At 42.4% G+C, this 17,728-nt stretch overlaps 1 protein-coding gene across 6 annotated transcripts in view; it reads right to left on the bottom strand.

Moving 5' to 3' along the window:
- Positions 1–17,728, bottom strand: part of FRMD4B (FERM domain containing 4B) — a 334,728-nt gene that overhangs the window by 141,304 nt on the left and 175,696 nt on the right. The window contains exon 1 of one of the 6 annotated variants that reach the window (XM_033424803.2): positions 8,879–8,917. The exons of the other annotated variants lie outside the window; for them this stretch is intronic. Within the exon in view, the coding sequence (XP_033280694.1) occupies positions 8,879–8,902 (24 nt within the window). The 5' untranslated portion in view covers positions 8,903–8,917. Of the gene's footprint in view, positions 1–8,878; positions 8,918–17,728 lie in introns of those variants that run through there. 6 annotated transcript variants of the gene reach the window in all.

Raw genomic sequence — 17,728 nt, 5'->3', positions numbered from 1 at the left:
CGGCATGTGGGATCTTCCCAGACCGGGGCACGAACCCGTGTCCCCTGCATCGGCAGGCGGACTCTCAACCACTGCGCCACCAGGGAAGCCCCTGAAGCCTTTTATTAGACTGAAATCAGTGAAGAGAAAAGCACTTTTGAAGAATTGGAGAATTTTACAATAGCCCTGCAGATAAAAGTCTGAGGGGAATGATGAAGAGTCAGACTTGGGAAGATCTGGAAAAAGAACATTCCAGACAGAGGCCCAAGAAGTGCAAAGGCCCTGTGGCAGGAATAGGCTTCATTTGTCACAGAACTCTTTTTTTTCATGATTACACTCTTAAGGAGCTTCTCTAGACATTTATTTTTCCCCTTATGCCCTCCTCCCTCATGAAATTTTAATATCACAGATATATTGTATATCTATCGGGTAGAGTTGAGCTTTTGAAGTCCACAAACTACTGTAATGTCAGAGGTTTTAATGTTTGCCCCCAAGAACCAATTTTCATCCTCCTTGGAGAAAAGCTGTCCCACTGAGAATGCGCAGTTTAAGAAAAAAGTAGCAGCAAACGTGGCTGGAGCTTGGCACCAAAAGGGAGACTATAGTAGACAAGGTCAGGGGATCAATGAGGGGCTCATGAGTGGTCCTCAAAGTGTGGTTCCCGGACTCACAGTGTCACTATTAACTGCAGCTCGCTAAGGAATGTGGAGTGGCGACTAACCATCTGTGTTTTAGCAAGCCGTCCAGGTCACTCTGTTGCATGCTGAAGTCTGAAAACCCCTAGGCTATATCAGGAGTTAGGAGCATGGGTCCTATTGCAAAGGCAGTGGGAGGCCATTGGAGGCTTTTAGGCAAGGGGGAAACAAGATCGGGGGACATTTGTAAAGGATAACTCTGGTTCCTATCAGGAGATGAGACTGGGAGTGGGGTGGCAAAAATCAAAGAGAGAGAGAGAGAATGACAAGACTGTTGCATTGGTCCTCATCCATAAAATGGACATACACATATGACCAACTTTATCAGCTTGTTGTGAGGGTTAAATGAGTGAGTACTTGTCAAGAACTTGGCACAGTGCTTGGCACCGAGTGACTATGACTTATAAAAAATACCAAAACTATCCTGTTTTACTCTTAATTCTCTCTTCCAAACTCCTACTGGTTAATATCCAGATTCCCCCACTCCCTTCAGATCCCTCTATTTTTGCCCGTGTTACCAATTTAGCCGGCGGGCGGGTAACATATCTCTGTGGGCTGGTAAATCTGTAACATGTTTACAAGGCTACTTCAGGTCATGGTGAAGGTCCACAGTGTTCTATTCAGTTTCCTTTCTTTTTCATTTTTCCTATGAGATTTAATGTTGGCCTAGAAAATGAAACTTCATGTAAAATCTGAGTTTTAGAATCAGTTCTATCATTAACTTTGGACAGTTTTTGCATCTGTAAAATAGGAAGTGAGATCCGCAGGGTTAAGCACGCACTTTGGCATCAGGCAACCCAGGATGCAAGACCTGACTCTGACAATTAGCTGGTGGGACTCTGGGCCAGTCATTTAACCCCTGTAAATCGGTTTCTTTATCTGAAAAATATCGATAGTAACAGTGTCTAACTCATGGAGTTGGGGCTGGAACACTAGAACAGGTAGAAAGAGCCCAACACAGCACCTGTCATTCTGTTAGCCACGATGAATGATGATGACAGTTGGACCTGCTACAGGCGCAGTGTGGCTACATGGACCACTAAGAAAAATGTAATTCTGCAGCTCCCAGAAAAGGCAGAAAACGTATGGGCTTGGAAAAGACATCAGTGGGACAGACTGATGACACAGATAAAACATCCTCGAGCAGGATGCTTTGTGCATACACAAAGGTAAATGGATCTGGAATAATCTAGCCAGATCAGGAGAACTTCCCTCCATGTGTCCATCTCACAGGAATGGGAGGTTCCCGAGAGGGTCTTCTTGACCGAGGGGGTCTAGCTTTGGAGCTGACCCGATTCAGTTGGAAGAAAAGCTTCCATCACCCATGCGGCCCACCTCGTCCTGCACCGCCTGCTCCCTGTCCACCCTTCCCCTGGTCTTGCACTCCTTTCCCTTTTGCTCTCTGGGCTCCAGCCACACTGATCTTCTTCTAGTTCTTCTTCGTATGATCTCCTTCCCACCTCAAAGCATGAGGGCATTTGGAAAGTGCCTGGCTAAACCAATTTACCCTTAAAAACACAGATTAAAAGTGAGTCTCTCGGGCTTCCCTGGTGGCGCAGTGGTTGAGAGTCTGCCTGCCGATGCAGGGGACACGGATTCGTGCCCTGGTCCAGGAGGATCCCACGTGCCGCGGAGCGGCTGGGCCTGTGAGCCATGACCGCTGAGCCTGCGCGTCCGGAGCCTGTGCTCTGCAATGGGAGAGGCCACAGCAGTGAGAGGCCCGCGTACCGCAAAAAAAAAAAAAAAAAAAAGTGAGTCTCTCATAGAAGCCATTGTGTAGTGGTTAGGAGTGAAGACTCCGAACTCAGATCACCCGGGGTTCAAATCCTGACTTAGACGGTTTGCTAGTGGCACCACGTGGCCAAATGACCTCATCTCTTTGTTACTCTGTTACCTGATCTGCATAATGGAAACAGTACTGGTGCCTTGCTACGAGCTTTGAATAAGCTGATGCAGAGTGTGTGGAATAGCCATGGGCTCCATCACTCTTACTCTGAGTGTTATGTGTTCTTTTAGCTCTCTAAACTGCTCTTCCGCAGCACTTTACACAACTGTAATTAAAGAATGATGTACTTTGTTACATAATATCTGCCTCCAGGGACCCTATCTGTCTTCTTAATCCCTGGACCCCCGAGCTTATAGCTGGCACCTTGCAAAAGCAGCTGCTCAATAAATGTCTATTGGATGAAAAAATGGAGTTGCTTATTCATTTTTTAAAAACTGAGACCACAACGGAGACTTCTTGTTTCATATAAAACATTTAAAAGCTATCACGAGTTGATGCGTAGTTTCCTTTAAAAACAAGGAAAAAGGAATAATGCAAAGTAAGAGCTGTGGCATGTTGGACCTCAGCCCTTGTTCTAATGAAGAGGGGTGCCTGCACTTGAGGGGAGCGCTTGGTGACGTGCGTGGTTACTACGAACAAGCTCCCAGTGCTGCAACTGAAATATAGTGGTTACTGCGAAACCTCTGCAGATTTTCAGGTGACTCTCTAAAGCCAGGTGACTGTTCTAATGGTGAACAGAGCAATTACTTACAGGTCCCACTAGAGTCACCTTACTCTCAACACAAGGCCAAGTACCAAGAAGTTGCCTGCCTCACCCACACCCCCATTGTTGGTAGAGGTATAACTCCTCTCCGACGAGCAGTATAAACAGCTACGGAGGAGGAGCTGGCAGGACTTGCTCTTACGTTCTAAATACCTTCTATGGAGCCCGTGTCAGTTCCAGGATCACACACTTCTAGAGGGTTCAAATAAGGTTAAGTGCTAAGGAGTTCCAAAAAGCTCATTTCTTGGTGTCACGCACAGAGGCCAGCTAGTTTCTCACCATTTCTCTGAAAGATACATACATTTATTCCATTTCCTCAGCTGGGATACAGGAGCTCTTACAAGTCTATTAGTGCTGGTAGAGGAGTTTGCAAACACCTTCCTCCAAAGTATAAACAAAATGTGCGTGTGAGAATCTTTCCAGGAAGACTTTCTATAACTTCTGTCAGATTTATATTCTGGGTCCACGTCCTTAAAATGGTTTAGAGGGCTTCCCTGGTGGCGCAGTGGTTGAGAGTCCGCCTGCCGATGCAGGGGGCACGGGTTCGTGCCCTGGTCCGGGAGGATCCCACATGCCACGGAGCGGCTGGGCCCGTGAGCCATGGCCACTGAGCCTGCGCGTCCTGAGCCTGCGCTCCGCAACGGGAGAGGCCACAGCAGTGAGAGGCCCGCGTACCGCAAAAAAAAAAAAAAAGGTTTAGAACTAGATCCTTAAAATGATAAACACTTGACCTCAAACCCAAGACGGAAGTCTGCAAGAGACATACTGCAGTTGATTACTTATTTGTGAACTTGTGCCCAGTGAAATACAGACAAATGTCTGCAGGGTCAAGAGATCTCATGTGTCCAAAAGGACGGAAGGCTGATGGATACCCTGACAGTGACAAGATGTGGGGTAATGAATAACTGATTCACATTGATGCTATCATGAGCATGAAGGGCCCTGAAAAAAATTACCCATTCATTACTTTGAATACTCAGTCTTCTGGTGGTGTTTACATATTCTCATATGTATGTACCCTTGTTTTTATTTGCTGTACTTGGGATAGACGTATAATAATGTTACTTAATAATATTAATTGCCCAGGCTTCCCTCGTGGCGCAGTGGTTAAGAATCCGCCTGCCAATGCAGGGGTCACAGGTTCGCGCCCTGGTCTGGGAAGATCCCACATGCCGCGGAGCAACTAAGCCCGTGCGCCACAACTACTGAGCCTGCGCTCTACAGCCCGTGAGCCACAACGACTGAGCCTGCGCTCTAGAGCCCGCGAGCCACAACTACTGAAGCCCACGTGCCTAGAGCCCGTGCTCCGCAGCAAGAGAAGCCACTGCAATGAGAAGCCCACGCACCACAGCTAGAGAAAGCCCGCACACAGCAACAAAGACCCAACGCAGCCAAAAATAAATTAATTAATTTAAAAAATATATATTAATTGCCATTTACTATGTGCGTCTTCAGTGCCAGAGGCCAGCTCTAATCCCCTCAACAACGTAATAAGGTCATTTCAACTGTGCCTGTCATAAGGCCAGAGGGGGTCACTCAGTTCATAAGTGGCCAAGCAAGATTTATGTGCTAAGACTCCTGCCACTTCCTCTCCCTCTTTCATTTGGATAGAGCCTACCAAAAACAGAACCTTTACCAGTGGACTCCTGAATGCTTTACAGTGTCACTGTTCGCTGGAATTGACATTGTTCCATTTCTACCTAAGAACACCCGTCAGTTTACTCCTTTGACCTCAAATCATATTAATGACATTCCACTACTCACAGCCATTTTATGTCTACAGCTCTTCCACTCCCCAAGAGTGAACAGTAGATGAACTAAAAGTCAAGCTTGGAAGAGCTACTGAGACTCACTGGAGAGTTCCAGTTCGCACTCCCCCACTGGACGGAGCTTCATATAGTGGCTGCATCTCATTCACCTTCGTAAGCCTGAGCCTGGCACACGGGTGGTGCAAGACACACCCAGGAAGTATGTGTTGACTTCTAAGGAATTTGGAATCCAAGGAGCAGTGTCAAATTTCAATACAAGAGGTGTATCCATGACCCACAAAGTCTGGATTTCTTCCTGGAGAGCATCTCCATGTCTGATTTCAGTTTGCAGTTTGGGGAATTTCTCCATTTCCAACTTTGCCTTCTTCCCATTGCTGCTACTCACAGGCTGTCCCTGGCTCTACAGGCATCTGAGTCATATAGTCCATGCCCTGAATCCCTTTTTGTGAAAAGGAAAATATCAGTGGAAAGGAAGAAAGAGGGGAGAGAAGAAGGAAAAGGGGAGGAAAAGAGGAAAGAAGAGGGGGAGCGGGTGGCTAGCAGAGAGGGAGAGACAGCTGCAAGTGATCTGCAAAGAACCTGTAGCGACTTCAATTAAAGTTAGAGCATTTCGAAACTGAAAAGGGGCCTCAGCACGAGACTGACTTCTTCACCCACAAATGTGGGTTCGGAGGCCTGGATAGGAAAAATCAGCTCTCCAAGGCCATAGAGCTTGTCAGTAAGGGGCAGACTTAGACCTGGAATCCAGTTCTCTCTCTCACACTGCTCTTCAGATAAAGATTTCCTATTGTGGAAGGTCAGCTTCTGGACTAACCTCATTCCTGACTGGAAAAACTGAATATAAATACCTCTAATAGAAAGGGTGGTGTACAGTCAAATCTTGAAAAAACGGGTACAAACTCTGCTGACTTGTTCATTCTAACTTGCGAGGATAGAAGAAAACCAAAAGAGGAAATAAACCAACACAAGAGGACAGAAGTGAACATGTACTTTACAGCCCTACCTACAATGGCTTCTTTAAGGAAAAAAAACACATCTAAAAGAAACAGAGAATGTGCCCAATATCACCCTTTGCTTTCACTGCTTTTATTGGAAGGATAAACTGTTTGCCTAAACTTGGCAGATTATACTAACATATGTTAATGTATATTTTACCTGTACTCAGCTTTATCTTTCCAGTTTAGAAAAAGTCTTCCATTTAAAAATTTTCATAGTTTTCCAGCATTAAGCAGGAAAAAGTCTTAACTGGAGCTTCATGGAATTCAGATCAGGGACAAACAAATGTGTCTCATACTTGAATTATGATGTTGGAACAGGCCTCTACAAAGAGCTAACTAAATATATTCAGGTTCTGACAATATTTTCAAAGCAAAGAGAAAGTGTTTTAGTACGTTTTTACCAAGTACTACAGCTTGTTATGACTAGTGACAAGGCTGCTGGTTCTTTTTCTCGGGGTCCTTCGTGTACCTGCCCACTGGTTTCTGCCAGCAGTTGGAAGCAGTCCATAATAAGAAGCAGAGCCTCCTTTGGGATGCAACTTCCACCTTTCTATTCCAAGATAGAAATGAGTGCATGAGAAGAAACTCATGCTGCATGAACCGCAGAGATGCTGGAAATTAGACAAAGCCATCAGCTGGTCCTAGAGACAGCATTGTGGTGGACACAGCACAGACTCAGGACCCAGGAGAGAGGGCTCTAGCCTGTGCCCTGCCCCTAATGGGATAGGAGAGCTTAGGAAAATTCCTCCACTACTCTGGATTTTCATCTACTCAGTAACAGCATAAGGGGACTGGATGACTCCAAAGTGACTTACAAGGTTTTTTCCAGCTCAAATATTCCACGGCATGAATATATTTAACAATTCTACTCAGGACTTCCCTGGAGGCACAGTGGTTAAGAATCCGCCTGCCAATGTAGGGGACACGGGTTCGAGCCCTGGTCCGGGAAGATCCCACATGCCACAGAGCAGCTAAGCCCGTGTGCCACAAGTACTGAGCCTGTGCTTTAGAGCCCGCGAGCCACAACTACTGAGCCCGCGAGCCACACCTACTGAAGCCCGCGCGCCTGGAGCCCGCGCTCCACAACAAGAGAAGCCACCGCAATGAGAAGCCCGCGCACCTCAACGAAGGGTAGCCCCTGGTCGCCGCAACTAGAGAAAGCCCGTGTGCAGCCATGAAGACCCAACGCAGCCAAAAATAAAAGTTAATTAATTTTTAAAAATTCTACTCAAATAGTGTTATTAATCCACCACTCATCCCCCACCCTCCGCATAGTTATTGAGCACTCTCTCCATGGTGGCGGCGGGGCGGTATACTTGACCATAAGAACCTCCATTCCAGTAGTTACCACTTTTCCATGTACTACCAATGAAGGATGAAAATAAATGATGCACTGGAACACAGAGAACGTGCCCTGGAGTGGAATTTGCTATGTCTGGGAATATCTTAGATCCTCTGCTAAGCGATGTACTTTTTGATTCCTGAAGGGGCTGCATTACAGAATGGTCTTACTTCTAGCGGGTTCTATGGCCTGAGTCTAAGAATAGGATCATCTAACACGAGGCTCTGGGTGACCATAATGCCGCTCTGAGAATCCAGGTCAAAGGACTGCATTTTGGATACGATCACGTTCCTTTCTACTCCTTCAGATCATTAGATACCTTTAAACAGGACTGATTTAGAAACAATCGATTCATTTCTAAGGACATGCTATTGTGTTAGATTATGACAAGAGGGTCCGATCCCAGACCCTATTGTGATATGTTTGTTTCCCTGACGTTTCTCTTCTCTACCTAATCCTGCCCACTTCCTCCACAGACTTCCTCCTATACCCAAGAGCTTTGCAGCCTCCTGGATGAGACAATTTCCTTTGTTTTCTGAAGTCTACCCAGCTTTTCCTCCCCTCCTCCATCTCCAACATCTACCCATGAGGGGAAAAAAATGGACACATAGAATTGGACATTATGAGTTTAGCATAACCACATCAGAAGGGAGAAAGAAAAAAAAAAGCTTCCCTTTTAATTAGACTGTAGGACTTCCTTTGACCAATCATAAAGGTTTTATGAATTAATTGATAGCCATCCCCAAAGATGGCATTTCTGAGGTCTCTACCTTGAGCCATTGAATTCTGGTCACATAAAGTCCTCATAAACTAGACTGAGGGACGGAATTCAATTTCCCTGCTTCTGTCTCGAGGCAAGACAGGGACGTACATTAAAAGGTCCTTTTAGAAAAGTTACTAATGAGTTCTAGTCCCCCACAGGATCTTTCCTGCCAAATGCTCACAGAAATAGAGATGGCTCCAAAACCCTGTGCTGACGAGATGATTAACAACTGCAAATCTCAAAGCATTTTCATGCTGCTTACTGACACCGTTCCTGCCCTTGCCCTGTCCTTTCCACATCCATAAAAGGGCTCAAGTCTTTAAAATTAAAAAAAAAAGAAAAGAAAGAGAATGGTAGTGGGATGGCATTAGGGGGAAGCGGTGAGGTGGAATTATACACTGCAACAATAATTACCAAAATTCTGAAATAAAAAAACAAGAAATGAGCCTTTTAGGACTTTTAGGGGAACAGAGATAACAGTTCAAACAATGACAGGAAAACCCTCTGAAAGATGAGCGTTAAGGACGATCTTCACTGTGGTATCAAACTGGAGGAGATTCAACTCTTTTGGAGGAGGAATAACTCTTTGAAAAGAGCAAAGACAAACATTTCTTGGAGTTTCCTTTTTTGCAAGTTGGGTTCTGAAATATTAGTACGTAAGTTCGTCCACCCCCCGTATAACATTAAAATCTGCCCTCAATTCACTAAGAAATGCCAGGAAGAGCTCAAGAAGCACCATTATACTGTCTGTAGTCAAAAGATTGTAAGAGAAATTGCTCTTACCTCCGAACCATGGTCTCGGCTCATTTAAAGGGACCGGAGAGAACAGGCAGGACAAAGGACACATATATTAAGCACTTGTGATGTGTGTGTGTGTGTGTGTGTGTGTTTTCTCCAAATATAAGCTGGTGGAAGTAGGGACCTAAAAACCCCGACGCCTTCCGCTGCCATATAATCACAAGGAAATGACCTTACCGTTTGTTGCTTTGATTAGAAACAAAAGGCTTTCAACATGAGTCAGGAGAGCAGTGGGAGAAAAAAAAACCAACAACCCAAAATTTCTGCTATTTTTTTTTTTTTGGCCACCTAAAGCTTTTCTTCATAACATGTTTAAAACATACGATGAAATGTTGTTTACTGATAATGCATGATCTGCATTGGATAATAATTCAGAGATGGGCTATGCCATCTAAGAATCCAAACTTCAATTTTGGCTCTTCAATCTTTACACATTCTGAATTTAATGAATACAAATAGAAATGACACGTAACTCAACTGTGCCACCCACAGCCATTTTACACCAATAGCTTTTACACTGAGAAGGAAACTCAGAATTCCACGGGACAAACTTCATAAGATCAGTCAGCATCAGTGATGCCAGCCACAAACAGAAAATCCTGGTAAGATGCCTTGGTCTCGAGAAAGGATTTATTTCATCATTTGCATTTAACTAAATCATTACTACTGAAATTGCTCAATGGATAGGGAATAATCAAAATCCATTATACTTCAAAGTAAAGCAGAGAGAAAAATATATAAAATCCAGTAAAAATAATAAAACCACTTATTAGTTTTAGAATGGCTAAGTAAGAGCCTGTGACATGGTACCATGTTTTTCCCACCTGAAAAAAGAATCTTCTGGATTTTTGTGCAAGTGAGTGGTATGGTTAAGAACATGTGTTCTAGAGCCAGACAAACCTGGCATTTTGTAGCTGTATGTTCTTGGGAAAGTTGCTTGACCTCTCTGAGAATCCATTGCCTCCTTAGTATATAGGGATAGAAATCCCTATCTTATTAGGGGTGTTGGAGGAATTAAATGAGATCGTGCATACAAAGCACAAAGAATGTGCCTGGCAGACAGACATATATCATGTATTTAAATAAAAGGTGAGGTGCCCTCCCCCCTACCAAAATCCCTTATCTCTCAAAAATGAGAGAGTAGCTTTATCTTCAAGTCCTTTCAAAGACTCCAGTTCCTTTGAACTACAACATACTGTCGGGGGACGACACAATACTTTGAAACAGCCTCATTCAATAACAAGTTTGTATGCTTATAAAGATTACTTGATGAAATCAGTAGAAAAGGTGGCAAAGAAGTTAATACAGATCAGGTAGTTATTATAGGCATGTGACTTCACAAGTGGAGGGGCTGAATGTCAAAGCAAACAAGTTACTTAAATATTACTTTAGTTTTTGTAATTTTTATTTATTTATTTGGTTGCACCGGGTCTTAGTTGCGGCACATGGGCTCCTTAGTTGCAGCAAGCGGGCTCCTTATTTGTGGCACTCGGGCTCCTTAGTTGTGGCATGCGAGCTCTTAGTTGCAGCACGCATGGGGGATCTAGTTCCCCGACCAGGGATAAAACCTGGGCCCTCTGCATTGGGAATGCAGAGTCTTAACACCTGCGCCACCAGGGAAGTTCCAAACATTACTTTAAAAGGCCACACGATAGGTGGTTATGCTGGAAGACCATACGTATACACCTCTAGGATGAATGAAAAAGGGGGGAAAAAAAAGTCATGCAATAATACTCCCAGTGAAGTATCATATATGGAGATTGAAAAGTGCTGTACTATTTACAAGAGCCAAACTAAATGTCCATGGACATATGAATGGATAAAGATGTGGTACATATATAAAATGCAATATTACTCAGCCGTAAAAAAGAATGAAATAATGCCACTTGCAGCTACATGGATGGACCAAGAGATTATTATACTGAGCAAAGTAAGTCAGAAAGAGAAAGACAAATATCATATGATATCACTTATATGTGGAATTTAAAATATGACACAAATGAACTTATCTACGAAATAGAAACAGACTCACAGACATAGAGAACACACTTGTGGTTGCCAAGGTTGGGGGGGGATTGGGAAGGATGGATTGGGAGTTTGGGATTAGCAGATGCAAACTATTATATACAGAATGGATAAACAACCCAAGGTCCTATTGTATAGCACAGGGAACTATATTCAATATCCTGTAATAAACCATAATGGAAAAGAATACGAAAAAAAATACGTATATTTATAACTGAATCACTTTGCTGTATGCCAGAAACGAACACAACATTGTAAATCAACTATACTTCAATAAAAAAAAAAAAGAACAAGTTCTGTAGCTCAAACAACTTAGGCAGAAGCAAAGATGCTGTGCTTGGGTAAGCCAGAAGGATGATTTAAAGAGGGCCTTTTGTTTCAGGGCCAACACACAGATGCATGTGGAGAGGCTGAAAAAAATTACTTCATAAAGAGGGAAAGTGCAAGACAGGAATCACCCAAATTATTAATCCATAGGACAAATGATCTTAAATATTAGAAGTAAATACTGGACTACTTCATCTACACTGCTAAATTTTTATACATTCAGGTTGGCCTAAAACACTGGTTTTGAATCTTCTTAGTGGGAAGATGAGTGACTTTATATTTGAGGGAACCTTCTATTTAGGTATATATAGCAGGAAAAACTCAATAAATGGTCACTTTTCTCACCAGGTTGAATAGCCTCCTGAGAAAACTAGTGTGACATTTCCAATTTTAAGGTAAGAATTTTTCACTGTCGAAGGACAATCAGAATTTTGATAAATAGTTTCAGAATCGAGGCAACAGAATGGGCTAAAACTAGGAGATCAAGGCCAACATGCAGAACCAGGTGAAGTGACTTGACAGACCAAATACAGGGCTGGGGCAAGGTCAGGGTATGGTTGTGGGAGCACCGGGAGGATTAAAACTAGATGATCAGAGTAAGTATCTGTCGTTTTTGCCCATCCAAAGTCTGTTTCACTTTTTCTAATCACAGATCCCTGCTTTTCTATGACAGCACCATCCAAATCATTAGGGTGACCTAACCTCAGGCCCCTATATCAAGGGATAATTAACATGCGATTCAGGAATAACCAATAAAAATACCCGGCCCCAATATTCCCTAGTTATAGGGATGAGGGAAGAAGGGTGTTTGTCTTTGTTCTGGAGTTAAAAAGCTGTTGGGATGAGAGCCTGGGGTACCAGAGTACTTCAGGCCAGACAGAAGTGCTGGAGAGAGACAGACTCCAATGACTGTCTGAATCACTATAATTTCTATTTCTACGTAAGCTAATTTAATTTTTTTTTAAATTGGTTTGCAAACAGAAAGGTCCTATCTAATACAGCAGTTCATGGGAGACAGGATAACTGGAATCAGATACCCTTCATCAGCTGACCAATACTGTTTAACAAGTTGAATGATTATCGACACAGAATTGGGGACCTGGGTGGGAGGCCAAGGTACCGGGCATTCAGCCTTGGGTAAAAGGGTAGTTCCTGCAGCACTGGGGCATCAGATAGGAGCTCTGTGGTCAGTGCATTAGTTAGGAAGAGGTCCTTTAGAAATGGCATAGAGAGGTCCACACAGGAATAGCAGAAAGTCTCACTCTACATCCAACCTGAAACCACTGCTCTTCCAAATGGCTCCTGCCGGGCAGTCAGACACGGGGCAGGGCTTAACCTGGGATCCAAGAACGCAGACTCAGGGAGCCCTGTTACGGAGTCCCATTGAAAATGAAAAAACAAACAAACAACACCACCCCCCCAGAAATTAACACAACATTGTAAATCAACTATACTTCAATGAAATACATTTTTTTAAAAAAAGGGGGGAAAAAAGAAAATGAAATTATATCTCCGGAATAGGTCCAAATGAATGATGGGCATATGTGAAATTATGCCTATAAAGTGCCAATTGTGACACAATTCACTGATCACTAACTGGTGAGTCTGGATAAGTATATGGTGACTTTGTGGAGGCTTTCACCATCCTGGAAGTGGGACAAGGGGAATAGGTCCATCATTTGGGGGGAAAATATGTGAAAGTGTAGACCAGATTTTTAAAGAAATACAGTCTTAGGAATCTGTACGAGAAGCTTTGCATTTATCACAAAACTATCACTTTCATCATAGAACACTTCATATACCAAATTAATGCCAGACACACCATAAAATCCCAACAATGTATTGCAGTTTTCCAAAACTCTGATGGCTGAGCACAGCTCTGAACCACTTGTCATAAACTAAAAGGACAAACTTAAAAACCAGCTCATCTCCTCCTAAATTTAGTGAGGTTTGCATTAAAGAAAAGAATATTTCTGGGCTTCCCTGGTGGCGCAGTGGTTGAGAGTCTGCCTGCCGATGCAGGGGACACGGGTTCGTGCCCCGGTCCGGGAAGATCCCACAAGCCGCAGAGCAGCTGGGCCCGTGAGCCGTGGCCACTGAGCCTGCGCGTCCGGAGCCTGTGCTCCGCAACGGGAGAGGCCACAACAGTGAGAGGCCCGCGTACCGCGAAAAAGAAAAAAGAATATTTCTTTCGTAACTCCTCATCCTTCTCTAATTCTACTTCTAGAACCAATTCGGTTCTTCCCAAATATTCATGGAGCACCACGGACGTGCAGAAGCCCTGCAAGGGAAATCAAAGGTGAAAACACTACAGTCCTGACCCTCGAGGGATTTACAGCCCAGACTCGGTGTTTCTCAAGGTGAGCAGAGTGATTATCTTACTTTTCACCTCACAGTCAACCCTACAGTTGAGGAATCATGCATCCCTTTTACACACATGCTGGTTCCTGTTTTCAATCTTTTATCAATCTGGATGCCAGCGCTCCTTGGGTCCCTGATGGTTTTTCTTAGATCTGCATTCATTCCAATAACTATTTTGGGGGTGCCTAATAATAATGGCTGTAAGACCAGCAGAGTCCCACAGGATCCCACGCTCAGAAGGGTACCAACCTTGTTTAATGCTCTGCTGTCTTGTAATTCTTAATACATTTTGAACAAGGGCTCCCACATTTTCAGTCTGCACTGGGTCCTACCAATTATGTAGCTGGTTCTGCTGGGTACCAGGCTAGGTGGTGGGGAAACAGTGATGAAAAGGAGAGACTCCAGAGGGGGGCAAGAAATAAAAAATTAATTAATTAATAAATAAGGTAATTCCAGGTGAGGGTTAAGACCTGTGAAGAAACTAAAGCAGGAGGATGTGATGAAGAGGATGGAGGGACTGGAGACTAAGAAGGAGTCAGACAGGGGAGCTCCCTGGTGGTCTAGTGGTTAGGATTTGGTACTTTCACTGCCACAGCCTGGGTTCAATCCCTGGTCATGGCCAAAAAAAAAAGGAGCCAGCCATGTGGATATCTGGGGGACGAGTTCAGGACCACTTCTGCCTTGTTTGGGGCTATAACACGTGGCACATGGAAATCTCTCAACTCATATTCTGAATGAATAGCACGTCTGTTCAAAAAGGAAGAACACCAAATACAGAAAACAAATTCATAATTTACTAGAATTGGGACAGCACTGCTGAGCGGTAAGGAACATTTGAAGTTTATTTAAGGTCTCCTTCAGGATCACATGTTTCAGCAGTTGGAGGGGGCACACCATGTCCAGGAAAAACAACCCTGATGGAAAAGTCCGTTATTCACATTCCCCTTCAGGCAGAAAAAGAGGGAAGTTTCTTGTTCTAGGCGGATTCTCTTGCTTTCCTAACCCAAAACAGAGAAACAGAGGTGAAAAAGTTAAGGAGAAAAGTAGGCATTGTAGGGGCTCCTTTCTGTTTCACAAGATGAGTGCCATGAGTTTTGACTTGGTTTTTACATAAGGCACGCACAGGTTTTCAGGCGATGGACATTGTAAAATCTAATCTCACCCCTGTGTTTGGAGATATGAACAGAAAAAGGCTTTGGAAGTTCAGAAGTCATCAAAAATGTTCCGACATTCACTGTAAAGTGCATATATTCATTGTTTTATCTTCTGTTTTAAATGTCACATGCAATAAACTAACACTCAACAGCCCAAATTTATCGAGTGCTGACTGGTACCAGGTACTACGCCCCGTGCTTTACACAGATTCTTCTTTTATCCTGACAGCAACCCTATGAAGTGGGTACTTGTTCATCTCTAGTTTACAGATGAGAGACAGAGGCTCAAAAGATCTGGTAACAGAAGTCCCCCCAACTGGGTGCAGAAGAACAGGATTCAAACCCGGGGCTTTCAGGCTTAAACTGCCTTCTTATTCGGCTTTTGCAGACAATGAGAAATGCATCCAGGGGTTAACAACATGCTGTTAGGTTTCCTTCCTGTATTTCTGCAGAATCTGTTTTTTGTATTTTTTTTTTTTTGGTTTGGTTTGGTTTTCCCCCTTTTCTCTCCCTTTGTGTTTCTTTGAAATCGAAACCGAACTTTTTATGGTGGAAAATTTCAAGCCCTTACAAAAAGTGACAGATGGGTATAATGAGCTTCCGTGTATCCATCACCCAATTTCAACAGTTATAACACACGGCTAATCTTGTTTCATTAATATTCTTATCCACTTTCTGTCCTTCTGTACGTATTACTTTGGAGACAATTAAGACTTCAAATAATTTCATCAGTAAATATTTCAATATAACAGCTAAGGACTCTTTTAAAAGACAACCCCAATTACCTAAAACAATATTCATTAATATCAGCAGATATGCAGTTAGTGTTCAAATGTCCAATTGTCTTATGAATGTGTTTTTTTCAAGTTTGTTTGAATCAAGATCCAAAAATGTCTACATTTTGCAATTTGTTGTTATTTCTCTTAGGTCTCTGTTAATCTGTAAGTTCCCCTTCCATTCATCTTCTCCCTCTCTTTTTCTCTCTCTCTTTGCAATTTATTTGTTGAAGAAACAGGGCTGTTTATCCTGCCATTTCTCCTGCCCATCTGAGTTCTGCTGATTACATCTCTCTGGCGTCATTTAATATGGTCCTTTGTCCACCATATTTCCTGTAGGTTGATTGAGTCTGAAGGCTTGATCAGATTCCAGTTAGATCTTTTTGGGCAAGACTGTCTCATTAGTCACCAATCTGTGTTTTCTCATTAGGGCTGTCTCTTTTTGCAATGTTAGTTCAATAGCCAGATCATTTAATTGACTAAGGGTTGCAATATGATGACCTTCCCATTCTATCACCCTTTCCTTTGGGCCAGAATAGTTCTGTAGTGTGAAATTTCCTCTCATCTACTAATGGGTTGCCTAGTGGTACAATTCATAAAGAAAAGGCAACAAATGCTTGATTCTTCACCTTTATTTACTAGTTTTCAAAATAGTGAGTTGGCACTTCCCATGGTGGCCAAATTGGTTTTTAAAGTATTTATAAACTCATGAATTTAAATATATTATATATGTTTCAATCTATTAACATTGTTGTCCTTTGTGATGTTCAAATTGTCCCATACTAGCCAATGGGAAATTCTTCCAGTCAACTCCTACGTCCTTCTGACATGACTCTCACAGTTTTTGCTATCTTTCTTGCTACATGGGATGAAAAGATGCTCATCTTGTATGTTTATTGATACTTTCCAAGACCTACACAGCTACTGCTATTGCTACACAGTCTGTTATTGCTTTTTGTTTCATTTAAAAAATAGAGTTATAAACAGTAAAATATATATCCTTTAAGTATTACAATTTGACGAATTTTGACAAATGTGTACACCTATATTATCCACACCCCTACCAAGATAAAAAATATTTCCAGAATATTCTGCCAATTGCCTCTGCCAATGTTTCCCCATCCTCCATAAGCAACCACTGTTCAGATTTCTATTATCATAAGTTAGTTTTTCCTGTTCTAGAACATCATATGAATTGAATTATAGACTATGAATTCTTTGATGAATGTTCTTTCACTGAGCAAAATGTTTCTGAAATTCATTCAGGATGCTGGATATATTTGTTAATTCATTTTTTATTGCTGAGTAAGTATTCCACTGCATGAATATACTACAAGTTATTTATCTACTCTCCTGTTAATGGAAATCTGAGCTATTTCCAGTTTGCGGGTATTATAAAGAAATATGCTATGAACATTCGCTTACAAGGTTTGTGTGTGTGTGTTTATCTGTGTGTTTGTATGTGAGTACATATGTATGTACATAAGTTTTCATTTCTCTGGAATAAATACATAGGAGTGGAGCTAACAGATCATGGGGTGGAAGCATGTTTAATTTTTTAAGAAACTGCCAGTTTCCCAAAAGACTACACAATTTTACACTCCCATCAGTAATGTAGGAGAGGTCTTCGCCAACACTTGGTATTATAGAGCTTCTTAATTTAGCCACTTTAGTGACTGTGTAGTGCTAGAAGCACCCATGTTTAAGTGACTTTTTTTTTTACATGTGCATAGGTTTGGATGATAATTGCAAATTAATAAGAGCAAACACTTACATAGTACTTAAGATACACCAGATGCTGTTCCTATACTTTATAAAGATATATCCAATAATACCTTTGAGGTAGGGACTATTATTATCTTTATTTTACAGATGATGAGAAAAATGAAGCACAGAGAGGTTAAGTAACTTACAGGAAGTCACAGCTAGGAAGCAGCAGATGCAGGATCTGAAACTGGACAGTCTAGCTCCAGGGTTCAGGGCTTCTGACTCGTAAGCTCTTCTGCCTCTTGCAATTGTTAATTAAACTCTTTTTCCCTTTCTCTAATGTTTCACAGAGATGCTGGCAAATATTTCTGGTCAATACTACTAATTAATAAAGAAACACTGTACTTTTTTAATGTAAAGCATTTTTTTAAAAAAAGAGTTTCCTTCTACTTTTATCCAACTTACTCTGAACTTAGACATTTTCC

Source organism: Orcinus orca, chromosome 10 (genome assembly GCF_937001465.1).
Source record: "Orcinus orca chromosome 10, mOrcOrc1.1, whole genome shotgun sequence".
Lineage (NCBI taxonomy): Eukaryota > Metazoa > Chordata > Mammalia > Artiodactyla > Delphinidae > Orcinus > Orcinus orca.
The sequence above is the reverse complement of the archived record's forward strand: the minus strand, read 5'-3'. Positions and strand labels throughout refer to the sequence as shown.